Genomic DNA, 22,319 nt, shown 5'->3' with positions numbered 1-22,319 from the left:
AGTGGGATTTAGAAGGATGAGAGTTCTAGAAGCTAGTGGGATTTAGGAAGATGAGAGTTCTAGAAGCTAGTGGGATTTAGGAAGACGAGTGTTCTAGAAGCTTGTGGGATTTAGGATTCTATAGAAAGAAAAAGGAGAAACAAATAATACTATTGTATATTATTATTTAGAAATACGTGTTTTTTCTTGTTTTTAATTGTTGACAGCCAATTAGACACCATGTTTATATTGGTGAAGGTGAATCATTGTAGTTGATTATCATGTGAAATGGAAGTTGTTTTCTTTTGGTGGTGAGCAAACTTTTCCAACAAAAATATAGGATATATTTGTTGTCTTAAGGTGTTACAGGCTTTGGTTTTTCCATTTATGTTTTGAGGTTGGACTTTAGTACGTCTAGCTCGTCAGCAGGTCTAGCTCGTTAGCAGGTCTAGCTCGTTAGCACGTCTAGCTCGTTAGCACGTCTAGCTCGTTAGCACGTCTAGCTCCGTTAGCATGTAGGACGCACTGATTGGTGTCACCTTGTTAGTCAGTATGTGTTACACCTGTGCTGGCTTGTCCATCTCGTTAGTGGGAAGGTGTTTCACCTGAGCTGGTCCAGGTTCTATTTAAGAGTGTCTGGCCCAGTGCTCCAGTTGTCTTGATACATGTGGAGAGTCAACACCTTTAGTTGCTCCACCTTTTTGGTTTGCTTCCTGTCTTTAAGTTTGGTGTGGGTTTTTCTTTTGTTTGTCTCTTCTTGGGCAGATTTAGTGGGTGTCTTTTAGGTCCCAGTTGTTGTTACGAGTCAATTTTCAGTGGACACCCCCATAGTGTCTTTCAGAGCCCCTCCTAAAAAACAAGCTTATATTTTGGGTTGGATATTGCATCCAATTAATATTTTAATCAATGGGATTTTCCTTAGAATGCTAATTCGTCTTTCAGTTGTTAATCTTATGTTTGTTGTGGTAAATATTTCTGTTTATTTTCATTGTTTTATTTTTTTTTCCTGTGAAGCATCCATGTCTGAAATGTGCTGTATAAATAAAGCTTGATTTGAACATATTGCAAAAGAAATTAACCCAATGACTGACAATCAACAGACTCTTGTAAATACGTATCTTGGTCCATCTTATTATGAAAAAAGTATAAATTCAGTATATCTCCCACTATGTCAAAATAGTGCTGGTATGTACGTTTAGTATCACTTTTCAACCAACCCAGTGCATTTGTTGAAGATAAATGTTTAATTCAACAATACGTCAAAGGATTCAACTACTGCAAACCGAAACAAACAAATGGATCAACCAGATCAATCCCACTTTTCCAGCCTGCTGAAGGCGTGGTGGAGTGGTAAACACCACCCCCGGCTCTACCAGGGGCTTGAGGTGGTCTCCCACAGCTCTGCTTATGTCATGTTCTGTGGCCTTGCTGTTCCATTTATTGACTGCCCCTGCAACACAGAAACAAATTTAGTCATATTATATAAAACACTCAAAGTAATGTATATGGAGCATCTATGGTCTCAGTTACACCTGGAACCTAAATGTGACTTCTGTCATCCGATCACTCCAAGCTGCATTAGGTTCAGATCTACCAGGATGGGCATTGTGTTCGGAATTTGAGTCAGGCCACTGAATGTGCATAAGCAATGTAAAGAGATGGGGTGAATGAGTGGGGAAAAGTACATACTACACAAATTACCTTCATAATATCAAAGAACAAATGTGTGTGCCTGAGGGGTAATTAACTTTCATACAGCCAAAAGGGGTGAGAAATTACACCAATATCAGTGGACAATTTGCATTAATGTAAATAAACATAGATGATGGAACATATTCCCTTTAGCTGACGTGATGAACCGCTAAGGGGACATAAATATTTACCATCTAAACCATGTGTGACCTCTCACCTCTCTGGCTGTAGAAGTGTTCTTCCTAATGTGACGACCCTCCCACTCTGTCTGCCGTATTCTCTCTTGTTCTTGTTTCTTTATTAGGAGGCCGGTGGGCGGAGTTGGAAGGGTCGTCAGATGAATGGGAAACACCTGGGCTCAGGTGTTTCCCAGGATAAAGGGACCTCTTCCCCATTCATTGGGGAGACTCTCTCCACACAGACACCTTATTGTTTTTGGTTGTGTCGTTTTGTGGTTTTCTTGGTTATTTGCTTTGGCACCTTTCAACACTCTGCATTATTACATTCAAGTATGCAACACACTCACTTACACTACTGATTACTGATTACACATGCCATTGTTATCTTCTTAGTTGCTTTATTTAATAAATATATATTTTTGATACACCTTGTCTCCACGTTGTCTCCCTTTTGTTACGAATCCTGAGCCGGTTCGTAACAAGTGGGGGCTCATCCGGGATCTTGAACTTGTGTTTGGGAGAAAACGTGGAGGTATGTTAACTTGAGGTGCTTTGTTTGTTAGTTTGAGTTTGGTGCTCAGTACTGGTTGTCTTTGTTGGTTTTGTTTGTGTGCTGCGTTGGAGAGAGTACATTGGTTAGTTTTCAGGCCTCTGCCCAGCCTGGAAACACTTGTTGTACTCGCTGTTGGAACATTGGTCTGAGGTGAGTAGAATCAGCTGTGTACCTCGGTGGGAGATTTGGATAGGGTAGTGAAACTTACTACCTGGAGCTATAGTCTTTTTCCCCTGATAGGCTTAGCGACGTGTTTCATTTTGGAATATGTTGGGCATTGTTAATGTTTGTTATTTTTGTGTGGTGTCTGTGGATTGAGCAGTTGTCTCGGGAGCACATCCGTGGCTTGGTGGAATCTACCAGCGTGCTGGGGGGTTACTTCCTCGCCAGCGGGCTACATTGCATAATTACCCACCGCAAATCTGCATGAAGACTAGGGTTGAGTTATTGTAGGTTTTGGGGAAGCTCCATATCTCATCTCTTTTCTGTGGTATCAGTGTGATTGTTTTTTCTCTTGTTGTGGTCTGGTGTGCTCAGAGGGGTTGAGTGAGATTTTTTTTTTCTCTCCCTTTCCTCTCTCTCTCTGACTATGGCGTCTAATGTAGACGAGTTCATTCGCTTTCCATCAGAGGAACTGTTAGACTTATGTACTAAAGAACAGCTGTTGAAGGTTGCTGAACACTACAAAATTGAAATTAGTGATAAACGTCTAAAAAATTCCATTAGGTTAATATTGAAGGCCAATCTGATGGAGAGTGGTATTCTTGACGTTACCACTGGGGCAGTCTCTGTTGAGGACTCGCCGTCTCCCCGATATGTCACAATTACCGCCCCATCGGTTAGTCCTAGTAATCTTCTTTTTGAACAGCAGAAAGAGCTGCTTCTGTTACAGCAAGAGCACGATCGTGTAAAATATGAAAAGGAGTTGGAATTTAAACAGGATAAGGAGCGTGCTGATCAGTTAAAATATGAAAAGGAATTGGAATTTAAACAGGATATGGAGCGTGCAGATCGGTTGAAATATGAAAAGGAATTGGCTGCTGATCAGTTAAAACATGAAAAAGAATTGGCTGCTGATCAGTTAAAACATGAAAAGGAATTGGAATTTAAACAGGATATCGAGCGTGCTAAAATCAAGCTGCAACAAGAGCGACTAGAGTTGGTTAGGGAAGGAAAGCTCTCAGGAGAGAGTTTGCTCTGGGAAGGTGACCCAGAATTACTTAGGAATCGTTCCTCTTTTGGTCGTGCCCCGGACACATTTGACATTGTTGGGAATTTACGGTTGTTGCCTCAGTTTAATGAAAAGGATCCTGAGACATTCTTTTTGTTGTTTGAGCGTGTTGCTAACGCTAGGAGTTGGCCTGATTCTGATCGCGCTTTGATGTTGCAATGTGTGCTGACTGGTAAAGCGCAGGAAGCATATTCAGCTCTTAGTGTAGCCGACAGTGTCATTTATGATAAGGTTAAAACGGCGGTGTTACAGATTTACGAATTGGTTCCTGAGGCTTACCGCCAACGATTTAGAACTTTAGAAAGGGATGATAAGCAGACTCATGTTGAGTTTGCGCGAAAATTATCTTCACAGTTTAATCGCTGGTGTTCCGCCTCTGCGGTTATGACTTTTCAAGGGCTGTGTGATCTGATTATGCTAGAGCAATTTAAGGACACAATCCCTGATTATATAGCGACGTATATTAACGAACGCAAAGTAAAGACTGTCGCTGAAGCTGCGGTTTTGGCAGACGAATATGTTTTGACTCACAAAAGTGTTTTTGTAGAACCACGTACTTGGAGTGAGTGGGGGCGTTCGGAGAGATTTGAACCACGCTCACAGAGATACTCTGGTTCACGGGCAGAGTTTTATTCAACTAGGGTTGAGCCTGATTCCCGTGGTAAAACTGACTTTGGTCAAGAGTGTCACTACTGTCACGGCTCAGGTCATTGGAAAAATGAATGTCCGGTTCTCAGGTCTAGGGGTAAATTTAGTACGTGTGATAACGTTAAATCTAGGCCTACGGCGTTAGCGGCGTCTGTTTCACATCAGTTTACTCCTGAAACATTGTCTCAGGCCCAGGGCCATGTGAAAGTTCATATTGACCCAGGCTATTTACCTTTTGTTACAGAGGGTTTTGTGTCTATGTTAGGAAGTAAGAACCTAGTGCCAGTGAAGATCCTACGAGACACAGGTGCCTCGGAATCGTTTGTGTTGGAATCTGTGTTACCCTTCTCTGCTGAGACTGATTCTGGGAATAGTGTTCTAATTAGGGGAATAGGTTTGAATAATCTGTCAGTTCCATTGCATAGACTAATGTTGGATTGTGGACTGGTGAAAGGTGAGGTTGTTGTGGGGGTGCGTCCTTCGTTGCCTATTGAGGGTATCGACGTTATCCTTGGGAATAACTTGGCTGGCGAGTGTGTGTGGCCTGTTGTGTTTCCATCTCTAGTGGTTTCCACTAAATCGTCACTTGTAGGGATTCCTGATGAGAGTGAGCAGAGGTTCCCAGCGGTGTTCTCTGGGGGTACAGTGATGCGGTCTATGAGCCATGGTGACCTGGTCCCTGCTCCGGTAAATGTGAATACCACAAAGAAGTCTCTCGCTGTTTTCCCTGTTATTCCGTTGTCTGTACTCATCTCCGATCTAAACAATGCGCCACGGATGGACCACACATTAGAAGAGTTGCGTGACCAAATTGTGCCTGTGGAACAGTTGGGAGATGTCGCATATGGTTATTTTCCCCAAGAGGATGTTCTGATGAGAAAGTGGGTGTCTATAGGGGACGGTAAACCTGTTCGTTTGGCTGATAACGTTGCTTCCCTTGGTTCTGTTAATACTAGGTCTGTGCATGAGGAAAAAAATGTTCCTAGTCCCGATGATTGCATACTGCAGGGTAGATTAAAAAATTCTGAGACACTGGATATTTTGGATGGCCCTTTCACTCAGCTACCTGTTGATGGGCGGAAAGAGCTGGTTGTTCTGATTCGGAAAATTCCAGGATTGTTTTCTGTGACACCTACATGTACAAACTTGATAGAACATGATATTGACACTGGAAATGCTGACCCCATTCGTCAGGGGTTCTATAGAGTCTCTGTAGAGAAACTGCGTTGTCTGGATGCTGAGGTCAGGTACATGCTGGAGAGTAAGATAGCAGAGCCTTCTTTCTCTAGTTGGGTTTCTCCCTGTATCTTGGTCAGTAAAACGGATGGAACGGACCACCGTAATGTAAACGGAGTTACTAAGCCGGATTAATTTCCTCTTCCTCAGATGGAGGATGGCGTTGATCAAGTCGGCGCAGCTAAGTTGTGAGCAAATTTGAACGGTTATTGTGCCATTGGCAGGTGCCACTGACGAGTAGGGCATATGACATTTTTGCCTTTATTACTTCCTCTAGTCTGTACTCGTATTCGTTATGAGTTTAGGACTATGAATCGTTGGAAAAGGTTGTTTGCGTTGGTAGTTAATGTGGTCTCTTGTGTGCCCTGTTCCTGAGTGTTATGTGAGTGATCATTGTTGGGGGTTGTCATGTTCTAACTTTCCTGTCTGTTCCCTCCTAGTCTTGTGTTCTCCTTTCCTCTTAAATGTTGCTTCCCTTATATATAAAGGTTGCTGAGGACTGGGGAGAAGGAGGTTGGTTGGGGCAAGTGGAAGGTGAACATGTAACCTCTTGTAAATTTGAGACGCAGAGGTTTGTGTCAATTTGGGACGCAGAGGCTTGTGTCAATTTGGGACGCAGAGGTTTGTGTCAATTTGGGGTTGTCGTGTTCTGTCGTTCCTGTCTGTTCCCTCCTGGTCTCGTTTTCTTCTTTCCTCTTAAAAGTTGCTTCCTGTACACAAAGGTTGCTGAGGTCTGGGGAGAAGGAGGTTGGCTGGGGCAAGTGGAAGGTGCACATGTAACCTCTTGTAGATTTGGGACGCAGAGGCTGGTGTGTTGTTCCGGGGCCCTTGTTGGTCCCCGGTTTTATGGGGGGGGGTGTGACGACCCTCCCACTCTGTCTGCCGTATTCTCTCTTGTTCTTGTTTCTTTATTAGGAGGCCGGTGGGCGGAGTTGGAAGGGTCGTCAGATGAATGGGAAACACCTGGGCTCAGGTGTTTCCCAGGATAAAGGGACCTCTTCCCCATTCATTGGGGAGACTCTCTCCACACAGACACCTTATTGTTTTTGGTTGTGTCGTTTTGTGGTTTTCTTGGTTATTTGCTTTGGCACCTTTCAACACTCTGCATTATTACATTCAAGTATGCAACACACTCACTTACACTACTGATTACTGATTACACATGCCATTGTTATCTTCTTAGTTGCTTTATTTAATAAATATATATTTTTGATACACCTTGTCTCCACGTTGTCTCCCTTTTGTTACGAATCCTGAGCCGGTTCGTAACACTAACCAGTCCCTCAACAGCTCTCTGACTGAGCTCCACCCTCACTGGGTCTTCAGAGGAGAGGAAGGCTGAGGAGGGATGGAAGGATGAATGGGTCAGTCAGTCAATAAAGTGTAGAGCTGCTGTCTATGCTGTCTGACAAAATCACTATTTTAGTAGTTCATTAAAGTAATTAAGGCTTTATGACTGCTGAATACCAACTATCAATCACTTAGATCATGTATTTTCAGGTAGAGATACATCCTTGGGACGTCCCTAGCCCATTGAAGTTGACATTTAAAATGGTTAAGGTTAGGGGTTAAGGTTAGGGGTTAGGGTAGAGATGTCCCAAGGATCCCAGATAGCATTGACCATTGTGCATTCTTCTGTCTCTTTTACATAGCAGGTGATGGGTTCTGACTTCTGAACTTGAAAATATGAAATATCCTTATTTATGTGAAATTGAATGAAACAATAATGTATGTTGATGCTAATATGATGTACAATATTCCATGATGTTTCTATATGATAACAATACAGTAATATATTTAATATGATGTACAATATTCCATGATGTTTCTATATGATAACAATAGAGTAATATATTTAATATGATGTACAATATTCCATGATGTTTCTATATGATAACAATAGAGTAATATATTTAATATGATGTACAATATTCCATGATGTTTCTATATGATAACAATACAGTAATATATTTAATATGATGTACAATATTCCATGATGTTTCTATATGATAACAATAGAGTAATATATTTAATATGACATATACCATTTTTTAACAGTTTCACTAATTCATTTTAATTAACTTAATCATTATGATTCAACGTCTCACCTCATACTGTATTGGAGCAGCAGCAGCTGACTGCCCAGTTCAACATCAGTTCACCGTCTCACCTCATACTGTATTGGAGCAGCAGCAGCTGACTGCCCAGTTCAACATCAGTTCACCGTCTCACCTCATACTGTATTGGAGCAGCAGCAGCTGACTGCCCAGTTCAACATCAGTTCACCGTCTCACCTCATACTGTATTGGAGCAGCAGCAGCTGACTGACCGGTTCAACATCAGTTCACCGTCTCACCTCATACTGTATTGGAGCAGCAGCAGCTGACTGCCCGGTTCAACATCAGTTCACCGTCTCACCTCATACTGTATTGGAGCAGCAGCAGCTGACTGCCCGGTTCAACATCAGTTCACCGTCTCACCTCATACTGTATTGGAGCAGCAGCAGCTGACTTGATCGTTGATACTAATCATCATGTTTGAATCTGAGAGTAAATAGAGCCGACTACACTCTAAAAATGAAGGGTTCAACTGGAGTTGTTCTCAGATCCCCTAAGAACCGTAGGGTTCTTGGTCAATGAAAAACAGCCCCAAAAGGTTCTTCAAAGAACTTGTTAGAAGGTGGGTTCATCGAGGAACCTCTGTTGTTGCTGGACTTCTTCTGGGAACTTCGCAATTACAACTGAAAACGATGGTGACAAGTTTGGATGCGACAACAGTTAAAAAGGTTAAGTTGGGTTGATGTTTGGCTCTGAATATGTATCGAAATCATTTATTATAATAATATAACATACTAATAATGAATAACGAAGACAATGATGCTTTTCTGTGAATATCTTCCATAACGTTACTATAGTTAATGAACGTAAATATTAGAAAGCCGGGTTTGACCGTCGGCGTTGTATGAGCTTCAGTACAGTACCGTTAGCTAGCTAGCTAACGTTATGTCCTAACTAGGCACAACTAGGTTTGGATTATTTCCTCAACTATATTCTTTACCATATATTGTATATCGTTTCCATAAAGCCAACGTGGCTTTACACTCATTAACGTAAGTTTCCAATCTAGAGCAGTTCTCACTTTTGTGATAATGAACTAGCTAACGTTAGCTTTGTTAACTAACTAACTAACTAACTAACTAAGGACGGTGACCTGTCCAGACGAGATGTTACAACGAACTGAATCATCAATGGAGGTCTTCCTCTTTATATAGCCTGCTACAGCATGCAATACTATTAACTCACAAGGGGGCATAACGTTACATGTACAATACTATCCCATTTTGGAAACGTTACATGTACAACACTATCCCATTTTGGAAACGTTACATGTACAATACTATCCCATTTTGGAAATGTTACATGGGCAATACTATCCCATTTTGGAAACGTTACATGAACAATACTATCCCATTTTGGAAACGTTACATGTACAATACTGTCCCATTTTGGAAACATTATATGTACAATACTATCCCATTTTGAAAACGTTACATGTACAATGCTATCCCATTTTGGAAACGTTACATGTACAATACTATCCCATTTTGGATACGTTACATGGACAATACTATCCCATTTTGGAAACGTTACATGTCCGCCCCCTTGTGGAGGGAAATTAATATCTTAGATGGTCGCTGTAGATGGGATTCAAATGCATAAGGGTGTTAATACAGTGTCTAGACTACCTCTTTTGTATAAATGCCCTTCAGAATCCAAACAGTATTGCCACGCAGCAAAATGTTGCGTATAATCTTTCAAGTCAGCCTGATAAAAGATTGAACAATTTGTGTACAAAGATATCTTGAAATGTGATATTAGGCCTGTATGGCAGTACTGTTACTGTATGGCAGTACTGTATTGGCTAGTGCTTTCTCCAATATGTTCTTCTATTTTACATTGTATGTCGATGCCATTTATCTTTCAATATGTATTTAATATATATTAATGCTTGTAAGACTATTCTTTGACACATTCTCTCTTCCTTTGAAACATTTTTATAGGACAGAACATGGACACAATGCAATTGCGATCAAGAAGAAGGTACAGATATGTTGTAGGACAGCTGCATTTGAAGTGTACATTTAACCTACATAGCAGTCAATACAACCTGAAATCTATTAGCATTCAAATGTGTGCAAATTATCTTCTCAGAAATGAATCAAGTCCATGGAATGGATATAGACAAGATAATCCAAGGACTAGCAGAGGTAGAGAGGCGAGGCTGGGGTGAGGACATCATCCTGCTATTTTGACAGTCCAGATCTCTGAGAGGAACTACAGATCTCTATGTTTCTATCCAAACTTCAGATTAAGACACAACTCCCATATTGCAGTCACACAACTCTCATATCACAGTCATACAATGCTATTCCCAAACATAACTAATCAATTAGTTGTTGTTACGAATCCCTTTTGCCCTGCAGTCTAGGGGGGGATGGAAACGAGACCCATAACATATCTCACGCAAATTATAACTGAAAAGGAACAGTGAGAACAAAAACCACAGACAACTTAAATTTACCGTCAAACACATCAGGTTTATTTTTAAAGGAGGGAGGGAAAAGGGGCTGAGCTGGACCCAAGGAAAGAAATAAGTATTCAAAAATACCCCTAAGCTAGTCTACCTGCTTAAACAACAGCTAGCTCAGTAACCAATAAAATACAGTGGGTGGTCCGCCCAGTTCTAACTAGTGTTCTTAGACAGTATTTACCCCAGGGGTAGTGTATGTATGTATAATATTTACCCAAGGGTAGTGTATGCCCATGGGCGACTTGTCTTGGTACCCCCTTTTCCCACCAACAAACAAAGAGTCAAACACCATAACAAAACTCACAGGATAACGGACAAAGGGACATGTAGTTGCAAAAACAAAAGAGAGAACTGATTGGGATACTTTTGAACCAAGGGAAAGGGGATGTGATTGGGTAAGAGTTTTCAGCTGTGCTAACATAATTGCAAAAGGGTTTTCTAATGATCAATTAGCCTTTTAAAATGATATACTTGGATTAGCTAACACAACGTGCCATTGGAACACAGGAGTGATGCTTGCTGATAATGATCCTCTGTACACCTATGTAGATATTCCATTAATAATCAGCCGTTTACAGCTACAATAGTCATTTACAACATTAACAATGTCTACACTGTATTTCTGATGAATTTGATATTATTTTAATGGACAAAAAATGTGACTTTCTTTCAAAAACAAGGACATTTCTAAGTGACCCCAAACATTTGTTACACCATGTAGGAGCAGTATAGACCTAGTCTGTTCATTATATACATCTACATGATGTATTGTTACACCATGTAGGAGCAGTATAGACCTAGTCTGTTCATTATATACATCTACATGATGTATTGTTACACCATGTAGGAGCAGTATAGACCTAGTCTGTTCATTATATACATTTACATGATGTATTGTTACACCATGTAGGAGCAGTATAGACCTACAGTAGCTGGCTACTTATTTAGACGTTGTTTGACTGAATGAAACTGTCTTAAATGTGCTGTAGTAAACATTTTCTATTCGCACTAATCAATCAACACATTCAGGTGTTTGTATGTCTCAATATAATAGTATTATTTAATTAAATCCATGTAAAATAATCTTAGTCTGAAAATAAAATGTGATCCTCAACTGCGTTTCCCTCCAGTCAGCAGACGGCGATGTGCGTCTTTCAGGCGATGCTGCAGCGTGACGTATAATCTAGTGGACGGTTCTTCATAAACAGCTCGTCAACCACCTCGGTAGCTTGCTAGCCAACATAGCCGAAAGATTCAAGCTATTTAGACGCTTTCGGTCTATATTAGCTACTGTGTTTTAGACACACTTTTGTCGTATCTACTTGTTAACCTATTTAATATTACGTTATTATTTATTAGTCAGCTATAGTAGCTGGCTGGTTAAGTTAGCATTAGCCTAGTCGCTAATGATAGCTAGCTAGCTAACATCCCCGAACATGAGCTCCCTAAACTACTCCCCTCCTGTTAAAGAAGAGGAGGTCTGCTGGACGGAGAAAGAAGCTCTGGGGCTGAACATTGTCGTGAAAGAGGAGAAGGAAGAGGAGGATGTTACAGTAAAACAAGAAGTAGAGGGTGAGGCTGTTACAGTGAAAGAAGAAGAGAAAGACGTTTCAGTTAAACAAGAGGAAGACGAGGATGATGCTGTTTTTGGAGTGAAGAAGGAAGGAGAGATTACTGTCACATTGAAAGATGAAGAGGAGGAGACAGGAGATCTGAGTATAACACCAGTAAGTACCGCCTTCAATTAGTTTTTAACTTTGGATATTCGGAGTTGGCTCGTCAATACCTCTTCAACGGAGGGCCCTGGGATGATGACTGATATGTCTAGAATCAGACGACGTAGAGAACAAGCTACCCCTTGTTTTCTCCGTTCCGTTTCCAAAAAGTGACTTAACATATATATTTGAGGAGGGTCTATCTGCTGACCGCAGACTGGGGTCCACGGCATGTAGTGATTTTAATGTAGTGATGTTTTACTACACACCGTGACCCCCAATAGAGCCATGTGAGAGTTGGGTTGGCTACACCAAAGATTATGGATATACTGACAAGATGTCTCTCCCTCCTAACAAGGGGAGTCGTTGTCCACAAAGCTGCACTGTGGGTTGTCTATCTCCCACCTATCCTGTCTTTGGATTGGTGGATACATCTTATTATTGTAATCTATTGTTTATATTCTATGAGGGTTGTTGTCGTCAACCGCCTGTATTCAATGGAGAGAGATGCTAAGCTACTAGCATGAATATGCATAGCGATCTGGAGACAACTCCTATTGTGTTTTATCAAAGTTGTCGGTATGTCACGTATCCACGTAACAACTTAATCATTACGAAACTTCTGTTAGATCAAGTAAACCTCAAGTAGCAAATAAGCCATTCATTTTGTTGTTGACCAAATTCAACACTTTCCACATTGGGTTGATAATTGTTTCCACTTGGATACAACCAACTGTAACCTACTGGCATGACCTAGAGAGTTACAACCTACTGTAGCCTACTGGCATGACCTAGAGAGATACAACCTACTGTAACGTACTGGCATGACCTAGAGAGATACAACCTACTGTAACCTACTGGCATGACCTAGAGAGATCCAACCTGCTGTAACCTACTGGCATGACCTAGAGAGATACAACCTACTGGCATGACCTAGAGAGATACAACCTACTGTAGCCTACTGACATGACCTAGAGAGATCCAACCTGCTGTAACCTACTGGCATGACCTAGAGAGATACAACCTACTGGCATGACCTAGAGAGATACAACCTACTGTAACGTACTGGCATGACCTAGAGAGATACAACCTACTGTAACCTACTGGCATGACCTAGAGAGTTACAACCTGCTGTAACCTACTGGCATGACCTAGAGAGATACAACCTACTGTAACCTACTGGCATGACCTAGAGAGATACAACCTACTGTAACCTACTGGCATGACCTAGAGAGTTACAACCTACTGTAACCTACTGGCATGACCTAGAGAGATCCAACCTGCTGTAACCTACTGGCATGACCTAGAGAGATACAACCTACTGGCATGACCTAGAGAGATACAACCTACTGTAGCCTACTGGCATGACCTAGAGAGTTACAACCTACTGGAACCTACTGGCATGACCTACAGAGATACAACCTACTGTAGCCTACTGGCATGACCTACAGAGATACAACCTACTGTAGCCTACTGGCATGACCTACAGAGATACAACCTACTGTAGCCTACTGGCATGACCTAGAGCGACACAACCTACTGTAACCTACTGGTATGACCTAGAGAGATACAACCTACTGTAACCTACTGGCATGACCTAGAGAGTTACAACCTACTGTAACCTACTGGCATGTCCTAGAGAGATACAATCTACTGTAACCTACTGGCATGACCTAGAGAGTTACAACCTACTGTAGTCTACTGGCATGACCTAGAGAGATACAACCTACTGTAACCTACTGGCATGACCTAGAGAGATACAACCTACTGTAGCCTACTGGCATGACCTAGAGAGATACAACCTACTGTAGCCTACTGCCATGACCTAGAGAGTTACAACTTACTGTAACCTACTGGCTTGACCTAGAGAGATACAACCTACTGTAACCTACTGGCATGATCTAGAGAGTTACAACCTACTGTAGCCTACTGGCATGACCTAGAGAGCTCAAGTTTTAAAATTCCTGTATTTTAAATGAATATTTTCCAGTAATAATGATAATTTGTATCTTCCTATCCACATATTGGATCCCTCTCCTTTGTCGTCCACTCTACACCAATAACAGACAACTACTGTGGGACTCCCAATCATTCAGCCTGTATTCGAACCAGGGACTGTAGTGACGCCTCTTGTACTGAGATGCAGTGGCTTAGACCGCTGCATCCGTGTGTGTGTGTTAACTATTTAACTGTACTAGAATGCTTAGAAGGCTGCTAAAAGTTTTAATATCGGTTATCGGTATCATATTTTGGGGCAAGGAAAATATTCGATATCGGTATTGGCCAAAAATGTAATATCGGTTTTAGGATATTGCGGTGAGAAAATCCCTCTATGCTCACACAGCTCTCCTGTACCTTTATCAGATCCTCAGCGATTCACGTCAGCCTCCAGGGAGGTAGTCAGGTGTAAAGTGCTGCAATCATCATGGTGTGTAACTGTTGTTTTGAGTGAGGCCATAACAAGCACAGTCTTGTTTCACAGATTAGTTCAATCTGTTTTGAAAGTATCAGAAACCTTTTGTATTCAGGTCTGAATCGTAGCCACGACCTTAGTTGAAATGAAAACTATCTCCGAGCATAGTAGCTTAATGGCCTCGAATGTTCATTTTAGCCCCCAGACAAAACCACACACCCAGGCAAAGTGCAAGTCTCTGGGCTTTCAGTCTCAGGAGAGGGCAGTGATGAAACTGGGTCTTGTAGGCCGGGTTCATCAAACTAATATTTGAAAATATATGTTTTTACTGCTAATTTCACATACATTTTAAGAATACTGCTGCAGCAAACAGAAAACACATTGGGTTTTTACAGAAATGTTTGATGATTGACTAGGAATGCCTTGGTGACCACTGTTTTTTACACTGGCTATTATTTTAATGAACTCCCCCAAACAAGATCCAATCTGAACCAATCATAGACTTATATGTTTCACCAGTTTGGCCACACAGTACAGCACAGGAGACAACTAAGTAACTAGATACTCTGTTTGTCTTTGACAGGAGAGAGACCAGACTCTCCCTCTGACAGCGGGAAGAGTCCTTCAGGGGAATCAGACCCAGGGAAGAGTCCTTCAGGGGAATCAGACCCAGGGAAGAGTCCTTCAGGGGAATCAGCAGAATCAGGCCCAGAGACGCCCAAAGCAACAGGAGGACATCATCACTGCTCCCACTGTGGAAAGAGTTTTACCAAGTTAGGGAACCTGAATAGGCATGAGAGGACACACACAGGAGAAAAACCTTTCCAATGCTCCCAGTGTGGAAAGAGTTTTAACGAATTAGGGTACCTATTAATACATAAGAGAATACACTCTGGAGAGAAGCCTTACCATTGCTCCAAATGCGGAATGACTTTTACCTGGTTAGGGAGCCTGAAAACACACGAGAGAATTCACACTGGAGAAAATCCTTTCCAATGTTCACACTGTGGAAATAATTTTACCCAGTTAGGGAACCTAAATCGGCACAAGAGGACACACACAGGAGAGAAGCCTTATCACTGTTCCCAGTGTGGAAAGGGTTTTAGGGGTTTAATGAGCCTGAAACAGCATGAGAGGACACACACAGGAGATAAGCCTTATCACTGTTCCCACTGTGGAAAGAGTTTTAGGGGTTTAATGAGCCTGAAACAGCATGAGAGGACACACACAGGAGAGAAGCCTTACCGATGCACCATATGTGGAAAGAGATTTACCCTGTTAAAGTCCATGAAATTACATGGAAGAATACATATGGGAGAGAAGCCTTATCAATGTTCCCAATGTGGAAAGAATTTTAGGGGTTTAGTGAACCTGAAACAGCATGAGAGGACACACCCACAAGAAAAGCCCTACCAATGCTCCCTGTGTGGAAAGAGTTTTACCAAGTTAGAGGGCCTGACTAGGCATGAGAGGACACACACAGGAGGGGATAAGACCTACCACTGCTCCCTGTGTGGAAAGAGATTTAACCGGTTAAGGCATCTGAATGAGAGAAACAGACAGAGGAAATGTACAGGTTTAAGGCTCATACAGAGCACGTGCATAACAAAGTTAAATTTTCCACGATAGTAAGTAAGTAGCCTTGCAGGAGCCTTGGCTTGTCTGATCCAGAACAGCTCATAGTAACAGGAACCTTGGCTTGTCTGATCCAGAACAGCTCATAGTAACAGGAACCTTGGCTTGTCTGATCCAGAACAGCTCATAGTAACAGGAACCTTGGCTTGTCTGATCCAGAACAGCTCATAGTAACAGGAACCTTGGCTTGTCTGATCCAGAACAGCTCATAGTAACAGGAGCCTACTTCCCCTGGACAGGACTCTAGTCTATAGATCCTCTTAATTTTTCACTGCTGCTCTTTAATTATTTTGTTATCGTTAGTTCTCATTTGTATTTTTTGAAGTTATTATTATTTATTTATTTAACTGCATTGTTGGTTAGGGCTTGTAAGTATTTCACTGTAAGGTGACGGTCTACACCTGTTGTATTCAGTGCATGTGACATAAGATTTGATTTGATAGTCTATTAAGTTGTTATATAGATTAATGGAATTTTGCATTTCTTGATTCCAACCTTAACCTCTTGAATTGGATTTGATATATGATTTGAATATTGCTAAATTAATTTGATTGGATACATTTGCAGATAAACATATTGGCACCGTTGCACTTTTCTTAAATAATGACCCATTTCTTCTAAAATAAGTAGAAACTGTTGCTCTCCACATCTTATAGAATTTTCAAGATTGCAGAACCAATACATTTTTTGTTAACTTAAGTTTACATTCGGCTAATTCAGCCGCACCCGTTGCTGACAGGTGTATAAAATCAAGCACACAGCCATGCAATCTCCACAGAAAAACATTGGCAGTAGAATGGCCTTACTGAAGAGCTCAGTGACTTTCAATGTGGCACAGTCATAGGATGCCACCTTTCCAACAAGTCAGTTTATCTAGTTTCTGCCCTGCTTGAGCTGCCCCGGTCATCTGTAAGTTCTGTTATTGTGAAGTGGAAACGTCTAAGAGCAACAATGGCTCAGCCGCGAAGTGGTAGGCCACACAAGCTCACAGAACGGGACCGCTGAGTGCTGAAGCGCGTAGCATGTAAAAATCGTCTGTCCTCAGTTGCAACACTCACTACTGAGTTCCAAACTGCCTCTGGAAGCAACGTCAGCACAAGAACTGTTCGTCGGGAGCTTCTTGACTAGCTTCACATTACACACACACACACACAGCAGCCTAGCCTGAAAATAGCCTGAAAATATTTTTGATATCTTGGATTGTTCTGACAAATATTTCCAGGCTCCGCTGGCATGGAATCTCCCAGGATAAACATCCATGCTCTCCTCCCGGAGGTTATGACAACACAACATCAAACACCGTAAATACACAACTTGATGCAACCACATGAAAAGGTTGGGAACATGTTTTCATTGGCCAGTGAGTGGTTAAGCCCTCGTCACAGCTACAACTTATTGATCAGAATTCCTGCTGTAAAAATAGCTACATTATTTCTGACACCCACAACTCAACTGCACCACGCGAGTTTGATAAGATTTATGTTTGATTTTTTAAAAAATAGAATCTTTAGTCTTGGTTCCCTGCATTTTAAAACATTTCTTTACTTTTGATATTGAATACTGCATTGTTGTTGAGGAAGAGCTTGCAGGTAACGGGGCATTTATACTATTGGTAAAACATGTGGATAACCACGCTAGCTTCGCTCTCGTGTGGTGCTAACAAGTATAATAGGTAGTGCTAGGTATCAACAGCCTCCCGAGTGGTGCTAACAAGTATAATTGGTAGTGCTAGGTATCAACAGCCTCCCGAGTGGTGCTAACAAATATAATAGGTAGTGCTAGGTATCAACAGCCTCCCGAGTGGCGCAGCTCTGCATCGCACTACAGATCCGGGTTTGATCCCGGACTGTGTCGCAGCCGGCCGCAACCGGGAGACCCATGAGGCGGCACACAATTTGCCCAGCGTCGTCCGGGATAGGGGAGGGTTTGGCCGGCTTGGATGTCCTTGTCCCACCGATCATAAGATCAAAATGATAGGGCTTAGACTGAAACTATAATTTAGATCTGATGATCGGTGGAACAAGGACATCCTCAGACAGGGCTTAGACTGTAAAACTGTCTGAGGATGTCCTTGTTCCACCGATCATCAGATCTAAATTATAGTTTTACAGTCTAAGCCCTGTCTGAGGGGGGAGGTTCCTCTAAGCTATATGGAACTGTTTTAAAACTTATTTGGGATAGGTGGCAGTATTTTCACGTCCGGATAAAAAACTTCCCTGGATTTAATCTGGTTACTACTCCTGCCCAGAAACTAGAATATGCATATAATTAGTAGATTTGGATAGAAAACACTCTAAAGTTTCTAAAACTGTTTGAATGGTGTCTGTGAGTATAACAGAATTCATATGGCAGGCCAAAACCTGAGAAGATTCCATACAGGAAGTGCCCTGTCTGACAATTTGTTCTCCTTCTGTTGCATCTCTATCGAAAATACAGCATCTGTGCTGTAACGTGACACTTTCTAAGGCTCCCTTTGGCTCTCTAAAGCCGCCAGAAAGTGGAATGGGGTGTCTGCTGTCTCTGGGCGAAGAACAGCAGGAGAATTTGTAAGTGGTCAGCCTGGGGACAGTGACACTGGAGATGCGCGGTCATGAGACTACTCCATTTTTTCTTTCAGCCTTTGAATGAATACAACGTTGCCCGGTTGGAATATTATTGCTATTTTACGAGAAAAATAGCATAAAAATTGATTTTAAACAGCGTTTGACATGCTTCTAAGTATGGTAATGGAATATTTGGAATTTTCTTGTCACGAAATGGAACGTCTGTCCTCAACAGGTTAACCTGTTGGGGCTAGGGGGCAGTATTGACAATTTAAAAACTGTTTTAAGAAGGTTATACCAAGGATAATTTTGCTATTTGATTTTGAACTTTAAGACCCATAGAAGTATCAATAAAGAAATATTCAAAAGTTATTTTATGTAAAACAATATTTGGCCATACTGCTATAACCCATACTAACGCATTGCATAACATTCACAACATGGAACAACAGTCCCCCAAAACATCCAAAGGAAGTTTGTTCTGAAGTGTCTGTCCTATATCTGAGAGATACATGTCTTTAACCCCTTTTTTTGCCACTTAAGTCTTTCCACATTGTGTTACGTTACAGCCTTATTCTACAATGGATTAAATAAATAAGAATCCTCATCAGTCTACACACAATACCCCAAAATGACATCACAATACCCCATAATGGCGTCACAATACCCCATAATGACAAAGAGAAAATAGGTTTGGAGAAAAAATGTCACATTTATTAAAAATAAGAAACATAAATACCTTATTTAAATAAGTATTCAGACCCTTTGCTATGAGACTCGAAATTGAGCTCAGGTGTGCATACTGTTTCCATTGATCATCGTTGAGATGTTTCTACAGCTTGATTGGACGTGATTTGGAAAGACACACACCTGTCTGGCTGCCACAGCATTCTGAAGCGATACGCCATCCCATCTGGTTTGCTCTTAGTGGGACGATCATTTGTTTTTCAACAGGTCAATGACCCAACACACCTCCAGGTTGTGTAAGGGCTATTTGAGCAAGAAGGAGAGTGATGGAGTGCTGCATCAGATGACCTGGCCTCCACAATCACCCGACCTCAACCCAATTGAGATGGTTTGGGATGAGTTGGACCGCAGCGTGAAGGAAAAGCAGCCAACAAGTGCTCAGCATATGTGGGAACTCCTTCAAGACTATTGAAGAAGCATTCCAGGTGAAGCTGGTTGAGAGAATGCCAAGAGTGTGCAAAGCTGTCATCAAGGCAAAGGGTGGCTACTTTGAAAAATCAAATATATATTTTGAACTGTTTATCACTTTTTTGGTTACTACATGATTCCATATGTGTTATTTCATAGTTTGACGTCTTCACTATTATTCTACAATGTAGAAAATGGTAAAACAAATAATTATAACCCTTGAATGAGTAGGTGTGTCCAAACTTTTGACTGGTACTGTATATACACTTACAACTGTATATCTCATGAATGTTTTTACATTCAGTTACATGAAGTCACTTTCTTACCACTTCTTCCATAGTCCAACATGTAAGGAAAGCTTTTTTTAACTCAAAAGGGATGCTGCCAAAAATGTATTGAATTCAAATGGATTTACCCAGCCTACAAAGCACTACAGCCACTCTGTGATGACCAGTTCTGCTCTTTTATTGAGGGATCTAGTCTAGATTAAACCTCATAGGAAGACAGTTTTATCATGTGGAGGTTTCATTCAGGTCTCTGTTTAACGGGATACTCTTTGTCTTTGGCAGGAGAGAAACCAGACTCTCACTCTGACAGCAGGAAGAGTCCTTCAGGGGAACCAGACCCAGAGACGCCCAAACCAGCGAGACAACACCACTGCTCCCACTGTGAAAATAGTTTTTGCTGGTTAAGGAACCTAAAACTGCATGAGAAGACACACACAGGAAAAAAGCCTTTCCAATGTTCCCAGTGTGGAAAGAGTTTTACCATGTTAGCTAACCTGAAAAGGCATGAGAGAATACACACAGGAGAAAAGCCTTATCACTGTTCCCACTGTGGAATGAGTTTTACTCAGACAGGGCACCTAAAATCTCATGAGAGGATACACACAGGAGAAAAGCCTTTCCAATGTTCCCAGTGTGGAAAAAGTTTTCCTAAGAAAGGGCAATTAAAAGAGCATGAGAGAATACACAAAGGAGAAAAGCCATTCCAATGTTCCCATTGTGGAAATAGTTTTACTCTAATAGGAAACCTAAAAAAGCATGCGAAACTACACACCGGAGAAATGCCTTTCCAATGTTCCCAGTGTGAAAAGAGTTTTGCCGTGTTAGCTCACCTGAAAAGGCATGAGAGAATACACACAGGAGAAAGGCCTTACCACTGTTCCCACTGTGAAAAGAGGTTTATACAGTTAGGGGACCTAAAAGCTCATGAGAGAATACACACAGGAGAAAAGCCTTTCCAATGTTCCCACTGTGAAAAGAGTTTTATTCATTTAGGGTACCTAAAAGCTCATGAGAGGACACACACAGGAGAAAAGTCTTTCCAATGTTCCCATTGTGAAAAGACTTTTAGCGTTTTAGCTAACCTGAAAAGTCATGAGAGAATACACACTGGAGAAAAGCCTTATCACTGTTCCCACTGTGGAATAAGTTTTACTCAGACAGGGCACCTAAAAGCTCACGAGAGGATGCACACAGGAGAAAAGCCTTTCCATTGTTCCCAGTGTGGAAAGAGTTTTGCTAAGAAAGGTCCGTTAAAAGAGCATGAGAGAATACACACAGGATAAAGCCTTTCCAATGCTCCCAGTGTGGAAAGCGTTTTACCTGGTTAAGCAGCCTGAAGGAGCATAAGAAGACACACACCAAAAAAGCCCTACCACATCTCTCTCTGTGTGGAAAGACATTTTCCCAGTCACAGAACCTGAAATCACATGAGAGAATAAAGGCGCTGTGTTCTGACTTATATTTTTGACTGAGAATTTGTGTTTTTGTTTATGCCACATGAAATAATATTGTTTATGATTATACCTGTCTATATAAGGTCCCACAGTTGACAATGCACGTCAGAGCAAACACCAAGCAATGAGGTCGAAGAAATTGTCCATAGAGCTCCGAGACAGGATTGTGTCAAGGCACAGATCTGGGGAATGGTCCCAAAAAATGTCTGTAGCATTGGAGGTCCCCAAGAACACAGTGGTCACCATGATTCTTTGATGGAAGAAGTTTGGAACCACCAAGACTCTTCCCAGAGCTGGCCACCCAGCCAAACCGAGCAATTGGGAGAGAAGGGCATTGGTCAGGGAGGTGACCAAGAACCCAATGGTCACTCTGACAGAGCTACAGAGTTCCTCTGTGGGGATGGGAGAACCTTCCAGAAGGACAACCATCTCTGTAGCACTCCACCAATCAGGCCTTTATGGTAGAGTGGCCAGACGGAAGGCACTCCTCAGTAAAAGGCACATGACAGCCTGCTTGGAGTTTGCCAAAAAGGCACCTAAAGGATTCTCAGACCATGATAAACAAGATTATTTGGTCTGATGAAACCAAGATTGAAGTCTTTGGCCTGAATGCCAAGCATCACATCTTGCGTAAACCTGGCACAGCATCAGGCTGTGAGGATGTTTTTCAGCGGCAGGAACTGGGATACTAGTCAGGATCGAGGGAAAGATGGACGGAGCAAAGTACAGAGAGCTCTTTGATGAAAACCTGCTCCAGAGCACTCAGGGCCTCAGACTGGGGCAAAGGTTCACTTTCCAACAGGACAATGACCCTAAGCACACAGCCAAGACAGTGTAGGAGTGGCTTTGGGACAAGTCGCTGAATAACCTTGAGTGAACCAGCCCGGACTTGAACCCAATCTAACATCTTTGGTGAGACCTGAAAATAGCTGTGTAGCAAAGCTCCCCATCCAATCTGACAGAGTTTGAGAGAAGAATGGTAGAAACTTGTAACGTCATCCCCATGAAG

At 41.8% G+C, this 22,319-nt stretch overlaps 1 protein-coding gene across 1 annotated transcript; it reads left to right on the top strand.

Annotated features, from left to right (window-relative positions):
* The first annotated feature begins 20,209 nt into the window (after positions 1 to 20,209).
* Positions 20,210 to 21,222, top strand: LOC115186591 (zinc finger protein 551-like). The gene has a single exon (XM_029746180.1). The coding sequence runs from the start codon at positions 20,339 to 20,341 to the stop codon at positions 21,137 to 21,139; it is 801 nt and encodes a 266-aa protein (XP_029602040.1). The 5' UTR covers positions 20,210 to 20,338; the 3' UTR covers positions 21,140 to 21,222.
* The last annotated feature ends 1,097 nt before the right edge of the window (positions 21,223 to 22,319 follow it).

This window comes from Salmo trutta, unplaced genomic scaffold (genome assembly GCF_901001165.1).
Source record: "Salmo trutta unplaced genomic scaffold, fSalTru1.1, whole genome shotgun sequence".
NCBI lineage: Eukaryota > Metazoa > Chordata > Actinopteri > Salmoniformes > Salmonidae > Salmo > Salmo trutta.
This window is presented reverse-complemented; position numbering and strand designations above follow the sequence as displayed.